At 34.6% G+C, this 9,637-nt stretch overlaps 1 protein-coding gene across 1 annotated transcript; it reads right to left on the bottom strand.

Annotated features, from left to right (window-relative positions):
* Nucleotides 1–3,620: 3,620 nt before the first annotated feature.
* LOC140168280 (Rieske domain-containing protein-like) lies at nt 3,621–9,636 on the bottom strand. The gene is given in 4 exon segments (XM_072191635.1): nt 3,621–3,904; nt 4,514–4,625; nt 4,627–4,694; nt 9,458–9,636. Coding segments are annotated over 4 exon segments (468 nt in total). The 5' UTR covers nt 9,516–9,636; the 3' UTR covers nt 3,621–3,674.
* Between the last annotated feature and the right edge of the window lies 1 nt (nt 9,637).

Below are 9,637 nucleotides of genomic sequence, written 5' to 3'. Positions count from 1 at the left end.
GAAAAAGAGAATTTTGATTGAAAGAAAATCAATTTCAGACCGATTTATAACATGAGAGTACAACTTCTAAACACTTATCCTAACTTGCCAAAGTTAACCAATTTTTATAATGTAACCTACTACTAAAATTACAGGTATAGTTTTTCTTTCTCATTTCAGCAATCATCGCAAAAACAATATAAATATCTTATTTACATAATTTACATAATTTCATATAACATGATGGTGCTAAATTCTACTATTAAACGTATTGTACATAATTATAAAAGGTAAAAATCACAACATATACAGCTAAGAATGAAATAAAAATAAAAACAGTTTTAAAGTTCAGAGCAACTAAAACACAACACAAAAAGAAAAGAAAAAAAGTCTGCACTCCATCGACCCGTCATAAATCTAAACCTGATCATGCGTAACAATTTGATTGATGCAGTTGTATGTAGAATCTTGATACCACATTTGCTACCAATTGACAAAGATTGATACTAATATTTGAAATTTGGTGCATTTTCCAAAGTTGCAAATAAAAATGATAAAACAAAATTGCAAGGCATGGGGAGCTTGATTGCCATTACTAGGCCAGTCGATTATCCTAAATGCCTGTACAGGGAGTGTTTAAATTGTTAATTTGAGATGCATAATTATTTTAATGAAACCAAATTTCATTTATTGGTATATACATGTATTACATTTGTCAATTTAGAGCTGTTGGTGGCAGATGTGGTATCAAATTGGGAGCTAACAAGTTTATGCACACAACCGTATCAATCAAATTGTCATAAAATTTTAGAATTACAAAATGTATGAAGGGTATTTTGTATTTGAAATATGACAATAAAATACATGAATGAATGAAGGGTCATTGGAGTGAGGACTTTCTTTTGTGATGTGTTATTAAAATATTGATAAAAAAAATTACAAGAAAACACATTTGAGTACCTACAAGTACCCAGCAAACACAAAACGTTTTACAGAAAACACAATGTCAGGTTATAACTAAGGGTCTAGACTCTACGGACGAATAATGATGAAGGGTATAAAACATTTGAATAATGTTGCAACAACTTTTTTGAAATCATGCAAAACATTTCTAACATAAAATTGTAAATTCATAACATAAAATTGTAAATTCATAATTTTGAAAAAACATTTTGCAAAAATGTTTGCAAAAATATTCTACAATAACATTTTGACAACATTTATAAAATGTTAAGGGAAGGGGTATGAACGTTTGGACAGTATTTATTGTAGGACATTAGAGCACATCAGACATATCGAATTGCATTCTGAATACGAAGAATGTCCTTCTGATATCAAATAATTTTGATTTTTGAAATTCGCAATGTAATACACATTTTATGGCAAATCATTAAAATTGATATTTTTGATATTTAACAGTACTTAAAGTAAACTTTATAAATCTGATGACTTATACTTAAAGTGTATGTAGGTGGGATGAAAAGCCGACGATCAATTGAAAATTTTGACCTTTCTTATTGGAGATATGGATTTTTTTTTTTTGGAAAAAAATCCATATCTTCAATATAAAAGGTCAAAATTTTCAATTGATCGTCGGCTTTTCCTCCCAGCTACATACACTTTAAGAATATATCATTAGATTTATAAAATTTATTTCGAGGACTGTTATATCAAAAATTTGAAAAATATCAAATTTTAATAATTTCTCATAAAATTTGTATTATATCATGAATTTCAAAAAATGAAAATTATTTGATATCAGAAAGACATGCTTCGTATTCAGAATGCAATTCGATACGTCTGAGGTGTTCTCATGTCCCACAAAAAAATACTGTCGAAACGCCATAAACGCTCATTCTAGATCCCTCAAGTTGTTGCAGCGTTTTCTCATAAAAAGTTTTTTAAATGTTTTCATGACTTGATGTTTATTTGATCTAATTTGGGGAATTTTTCATAACATGTATGAGGGTATGTGTCTCAAGTTTATGTAATTTCTTTGGACATTCTAAATTTTTTGGTATCAAACATTACATAGGTTCTTGTAAATTCTGTATCACTTTGAAATTTCTCGGATTTTGCCAGTTCATTAGCATAATTATGTTATTTTATATGATGTTATTTTATATGATAAACATAAAATGACATTTTAGGCCCTATTTTACTACATTTTACAGTATTACTTGGAATAAAATATCACCAAAAATTGAATAAAAATAACTACAATGTATATTGTACGTGGAATGTAATTGCATTACTTTAGCTTTAATAAAGCAAGCTTATGAATTAGGCAAGGCATTAAAATTATACTAAAATACAGTAGCATTATTCAGTTTATCACTTGAAAATACATACAATAACCTTAACACAATTTGTTCACCTTGAAATTGAAATGTTTTCATGATATACATGTAAGGCTGAAGGCAATTTATACAGACAACATCTTACAAATTTACTGATAAAGCAATGAAGTTTATTCCAACTCTAAAATGGAATATATCCCACTTTTATCACTAATACTGAATGGTTCATAATGCACAGTTTAAGAAAAATAAAGTATAAAAATATTGTAGTAAAGTTTTAAAAATCGAAACGAGAGTTCGAGTGAACTGACACAAATTAGAACCACTGAAGTCGAACCAGCGCACTTAAGATTTCTGGTCTGATTATCCAACTGCGCCACACAGAACTGTGTGACTATTGCTATTGAATCTCTCATGATCTCAGCAGCCAAACACAATATTTTGTATATTTGGCTGCCGTATTTAAAAAAGTAACTGAAGCTATTCATTAACTAGCAGTTAAAACACAGATCAAATGTAGACAGAAAATCAAACAATACCACTGAAATAGGCAAGCACTTTATAATTGTGTCATGCACACTGAATCTGATTCACTATTTAAAACGAGCACAATTTATAAATTACATTCATATGAACATTTGGGCTATTCCAGTTGAAATCCATACACCCAGTATATATGTGGAAGACATGACCTATACGGAGTATGAATTTCAAATGGGGTTGTACAATGTATCTGCATGAGTGACTCTATTTGAAATTCACACTCCCTGTGTAGAAGTTTAAGGTCATGTCTTCCAAAGTGTATGGATCAATTACAGCAGCCCAATTTACGTTAATCAAACTTGATTCTCCTAAACTTTTTCAAAATAGAAACTATTATATCACTCATACATAAATTCTAGAAGTTCATTGGTTGATTACAATTTGCCATTTTTACCATCACCACTCCGTGTGATAGTCTTTACCATCATGTGCTTTGTCAGAGTGCGCCTGCGCCAAGCCGGCGCTGACTCTTGGACTCGCCGATTTAGTTATGGGGTGGACCCCAAAATGTGAAGTATATCACCGCAAAACATGGTGTTATGTTGATGAATAAATGTATTTCCTACCTTTTTTTGATTAAATAGTATTTTAGTAATAGAATTTATGCATGAGTGATATAAAACAAATATTAACCGTCTTAAATTCGTGTAATGGTCGAAATATAATCACTCGGTGAAAGATGTATTGTTCCATTCCACTCGCCGTTCGGCCCGTGAAATGGAACAATCCATCTTTCACCTCGTGATTATATTTCACCATCACACTCATAGACAGTTAATATTTGTATACTATCACATTTCAGTTTGAAAAAGCAGTTAGAAATTTTGGAAAAGAATTTTTGGAAAAGAAATGTCAAAACTTGATATCATCGCTGAAGAATCTTTCACTAAAATGATCAAAAGCAATAGAAATGTTACCATCATCATCGACTTTTGTGCTGTACACTTGTGTTATAATCCTCTTCCCTCTTGGTTCTCGGACACGTCCAGTAGATAGTTCTATGCACCAGCTATGCCATGGACATCGCACACAGAGAGATAGGTCTGGTAACACCTCAATGTCACCCATATGCAGTGGACCACCTGAAATGATATGGAATTCATACTTAACATGAACAATTGAATTTCTGTACTTATGAAATTGAAAAAAAAAATCAAAACCACAAACACTTATACATACTGTGCAGTAGTAGTGACATATGTGACTGTCCTGCTACAAATGGGTGGTAATTGCATTTTTACTTTTTGAAATATTGGACAGGCAAATTCTCCTCAAAATAAGCTAATACAATGATGTCCCACTTGCTTGTTTGCAAGATAATAAAAAATCAGTAATAGAAGTTTAAATCTTTAATTTTCTGTAAATTGTTTTTTGAGAACTTTAATGAACCATAGATCAAAACAAGCTCTGCCGACATTACAGCCAATTCTTGGTGGATATGTGGTGACAACATTAACATACCAGTCCATTTGTGGTGGATATGTCAACATTTTCAAATGATAGATTTTGAGCAAACTTGGAAATCAATCAGCATTCATGGTTATAAAAAGAGCACAATTCAACTACACATCTTACCATGGTTATACACCAATCTGTATACTGGAACTTCTTTTAATTCAGCATAATATCCATTCTTTTACTTGAGGATGGAAATGACATAAGTGGATTAAAAAGCACACCCTTACACTTACCCATATGAGGGCATTTTTCCTTCACAGCATACACCACACTGCCAAAGCGAAATAATGCTAGCTTTTCATCATTGATGTGGGCAAGTGAGCCACTAGGAGTGCTGTTGGTGCGGGCGCAGGTTACGACCGGTGACTCGGTGCAATTTACCCTTTTGTTCATTAACTGACCAGTCATAGAGATCTACAGAAAAAAGTCACTAAAAGAATTGAGTTAAATGTGCTAAATACATGTAGACAAGGTATTGGTATTTAAAATTGGTACACTAACTGTATCTTACTGACTGATCTTAAGGCCCTTTACAATTAATTCTTAGTTTCCTGTTTCCCACGCGCGTCCGAAGTAGAGAATTGCAAAATATTTAATTATTTTATTTTTATTTTGGATTTTCTCTTTTAAAATAACTTTTAATGACTTCCATTTGCTACTTTCTGACTTTGCTTATATCATCTATAATGATGAATAAACAAGTAACATAACTGTAGGCCCCCTACCATTGCATATGTATAAAATCAAACATACGGTACCGTACCGGTAGTTGTAAAATAATTAAATGCATGTTCCTAGTCAAAACAGGTTGATGAAGGATGCGGCCACTTGTTTTAAAAAAAAGAAAATAATAGATAATTAATAATTTAATTAAAAGTTGCCTCATCCCTTGTTTTCAACCATGAAACAGGAAACTAAGAATCAATTGTGAAGGACCTAAGCCTAGAACAACAAAGGGGTGGGGGTTCTCCAAGATTTTTTATCCGTCATAAAAAACACAGGGTGTTTACGCCCAAACAGCCTCATTTGCACTCATTTTAGTGATAAAACTTTTACCCCAGCACCTTACCCAGGGGTAGGGCCTGCCATCAGAAATGACAAGGGGTGGGGATTGGTGAGGCCCACCATATTTTTATTTTGCTGTTGTAAAATTATTCCAAGAGCTACCGGTACTGAATATTTACTTATCAAATTAGGGAGCTTGAAACAGTCATTTCCTTATTTATTTACGAGAAATATGCAATATATCGCGGTTGGATTACAGTTACATGTATCATGGCTATTGTCGTGTTGAAAGCTCTGTCATTCCATTGGAATTCCTACTGTACAGTAGGCCTACGCAACAGGTACGTTCTAGCTTGGCAAAAATACCGGTAATGAATATAATGAATAAAAAAAGGAAGTAAATAATTATAAGTTTAGAAAGGCTTTTAATTTAAAATAGCATCATTAATTATGATTTTTAGATACGCGACTAGCAGGGGCGCCAGGTTCTTAAAGTAAGAATATTAAATGTAAAATATAATATTATAACTAAGTTTGCACTGAAGTGTCATCTCAGTTTTGGTGCGCCGATGTGGATCATGTGTTAATGAATTTTTATTTATTCTGGATAAATAAGGCCAAATAAAAAAATAAACATGTTTCACGTCCCCTCCCGCTTCCTTTATTTGAGGTTTCTTCAATTTTATTTTTATTTTTTGAAATTCAGATATAACTTTTCAAAAAATATGTCTTGGAAGTAGAGATGTTTCTATAGCCTTGCTAATATACAAGAAACACTTTCATAAGGTTTTGTGATAGTTGGGGCATATCTCTCAGAACAACAAATAAAAAGAGGCCTCCTCCTTTTTCTAGGCATTATTGTATACGCTAAAACAGCTCTAATTATGGGTATTTACACCGATTTTGCCATAAAAAATAAAAAATAAAAAGCCCCCTCTTCCTCCTTTTTTTCAAAAACCCGGACGTGAAACATGTTTTTTATTTTACTTGGCCTAATGGTATTAATTACAATTACAAGCATAAAAGTTTAGACAAGAAGTACAAGAAGCTGTGTAAAAAAATATCATGACAAACATGCAACTAAACACCTCAAAAGAAATAAGTCCCCCTCTGAACATGTCGTCAAAACATCGTAATGTTTAATTTTGTACCAACAAAACTAACTTTGAAATAATTATATGACTGTTTACTAAGTGCTGTGTAAAATGAGAGATTTCCATGACTTCAGGACTGAATGAGCCTAAATTGAAGGCAAAACTGCCCATTTCAACAGTCACAAAGTAGGCCTATGCTTGTCACAAAAGTTGATTCATGGCTTGTTACTAATGAAAAACCCCGTGTGTTTGAGTGCAGTTTAAAATCCTCACCAAGTGAACATTTACTGTAATGTGTATCAATTCTTGATCATTCAGCCATGCAAATCCCCGTGGTGCAGAGTTCAGCACAGTGAGTTGTAAGATGGTCAGTTCCATTCCTTGTCCCAATATGCCTTGCAGTTATGCACATATCAAATGCAACCCCGGCCCCTGGGGACCCGGGGATGGTCCGGGACTTGACATCATGTGACCCGGGATTGACTCAAAATGTGTCCCGGGGTGAGTCAGGTGTTGGCCGGGACTTGACGTTGGCCAAACCCCCGGGAAATCGGGCCGGGACTTTACCAGGGCGAGGGCCGGGATTATGTCGTAACTTACCCGGGTTTTCCAACCAGTAAAATGGGCCGTGAACATGCCCGTGGGTTGCTAGTAAGGATGCCCGCATTTACGGACCGGGGAATCCTATCACTTGGCCGTACTTGAGCCGTGGATGTTTATTAATAATCCACATTAATGTTACTGTTCATTTAAATCCATTCCAAAAACAAATCTTGGCTGTTCTTTCCAAATTTTGCAGTAGGCCATGTATCTGCTATTTAGCGGGGCTCTAAAGTTAGCACGCTTAACCAGACCACACTGGCTTCTTGACATGCATGTGCAAACGAGAGCCTGCTTTTTATGTTATTTTTAAAAGTTTTAACCAATTCACGAGAGGAAAGTTTTAAATTATTAGGCCTACCCTAAAAACAAAACTGACCGTGATAATAAAAGAATCCATGATACTTTTGTGACATCTGCGATCAAATGCTACATGGCCATACTACTTAATAGAGGACTATACTATAGGTAGTGTATACACATGTCCTTTATAAATTCTCGAGCTGTATTTTTCTTCTTTAAAAAAAAATTTATTGGTGTATGATATAAAAATTGAATTCAATGTCTTGTGTTAATATACAGATTTTCAAAACTACATTATATTTTCATGATGGAGCGTTTAACAATATTAAAATCATAAATCTTTGAAAGGGTGTTTTAAACAATATCCAAAATCGCAACCTCGTGAAACAAAATATTAATAACTTGTGCGCCAAAAGTTTGATAGATGGTCATCATTGATTTTAAACAAGATACAGGGTATGCCTATATTTGGATGGGGTATGGGCCTTTACAGAATAGCCTAATTATAATTGAAGTAATGTTGCATTTTGGATTGATATCAAAAAAATTCATATATAGGCCTATAATATTATGTGCTTAAAATGTTTATGCAAAGATCGAACATTCGCCACTCCCGTATCCTGGACAGACTGTAAATGTAGTGATCTGTTTCTTTCATATCTTTGATGTTTTAATCATATAGAACTACATGTCGGCCCTATATCAATACGGTATTCCTGGTTTATTCCCTGCATTTTCCGACCCGCCATTCCTAATTTTGTTAAATAGTGCAATTTGATATGTAGGGTCTACTTAATGCAGTGTATTTTAATGTATTGGTCATTTGTTGATGTTTTAAGTTTGACCCCTGGGCCAAACTGAAAAACGGTGTTTACACTGAGTTTTGTAACCCAGGCAAAAGAAGTTTTAATAAATAAATAAATAAAATATTTAAAACAAGCATGCATAATTATCAAATATAGTGATAGCACACAGGATCCCCTCTTGTCCCGCTCCTCTGTCACTGTAAAGCATTAAAAATACGAAATGACTAAGTTGGAAAGTCGGGTGACTGGGGTCCGACATTGATATGCAAAGTAAAATTCCTTCGACGGTGTGCTCGTCCGAAAAAGGGTCGCTAGGCATAATAGACGGTTAGTCAGTCCGAAAGTGGAAATTTCACTTCTGAATGTTAGACACACTCTTAACTTCAATAATTATAGTCCGAATCTGAAACATGGATCTAGTTTCCTTCTAACTAACTATACGTGTGTTCATAATCGGCATATGGGTAAACTGTGCACGTTGAAGCCGTGCATTGATACTCAAACAGTAAAGCAAGTAGGCCTACACCTAATATATTATATCTTTTATTTTTAGATGTTCCGCAACAAGGTGAGTAACTGACGACGATTTGCAATGGAACACACATGTAGGCCTATATTTGAAGCGTGTGAATCCACCAGCATCATATCCAGAGCTCGGCAGTCCATTGAAGACATACCTGCCAAATTTTGAGCCCGCATGACCAGTGTGATGACAAGATTGCCGCGATATTAAAACCATATTAAGATCCAGGACTATATCCGATGCTCAGGGCCGGGAACTTGGGCGAGGAATACCCGGGTTTGCATCGGTTTGCATCGGATATTTGCCCGGGGGCCGGGAGTGGCTGAGAGTTTTGCCCGGTGGGTCCGGGACTGGCCAGGTGTTTACCGGGACTTGAACTTTAAAACCCAAAATCCACGGCCCACGACCCGGCCATCCCCGGGTCCCCAGGGGCCGGGATTGCATTTGATATGTGCATTAACAAGCATAGGCCTACTTTGTGACTTTTGGAAAGGGCACTTTTTGTCTTCAATTTAGGCTCACTGAAGTCATGGAAATCTCTCATTTTCACACAGCACTTAGTAAACAGTCATATAATTATTTCAAAGTTAGTTTTGTTGGTACAAAACGAAACCTTACGATGTTATGACGACATGTTCAGAGGGGGACTTATTTCTTTTGAGGTGTTTATTTAAGCTACAAGAGCCTTGTATTTTTTAGTGCAACGTTGCACTAGCTTTTTGTATACACTTCATCCCATACCGTTGTGCAGAGCTACTACGGTATGGGTTCCTCGTAGTACTAAACTGTAACATGTAAAGGGAAAAAACATGAATTGAAAGGAAAAAAATGGCTTATTTGACTTACCATCAAATTTGATAGTATCTACACGAAAGAGAAGTTTGGAATCACTGTCTTCTGACATATGAAATCGATATAATAATACATCGGATGTGTAAAGAAATACAACTAACGCCAAAAATCGGTCACCATGATCAACAAAATCACAAAATTCAAACAAACGCTGCGCTTTGGATCATAATGGGC

This window comes from Amphiura filiformis, chromosome 13 (assembly GCF_039555335.1).
Source record: "Amphiura filiformis chromosome 13, Afil_fr2py, whole genome shotgun sequence".
NCBI classification, from domain to species: Eukaryota; Metazoa; Echinodermata; class Ophiuroidea; order Amphilepidida; family Amphiuridae; genus Amphiura; species Amphiura filiformis.
The sequence above is the reverse complement of the archived record's forward strand: the minus strand, read 5'-3'. Positions and strand labels throughout refer to the sequence as shown.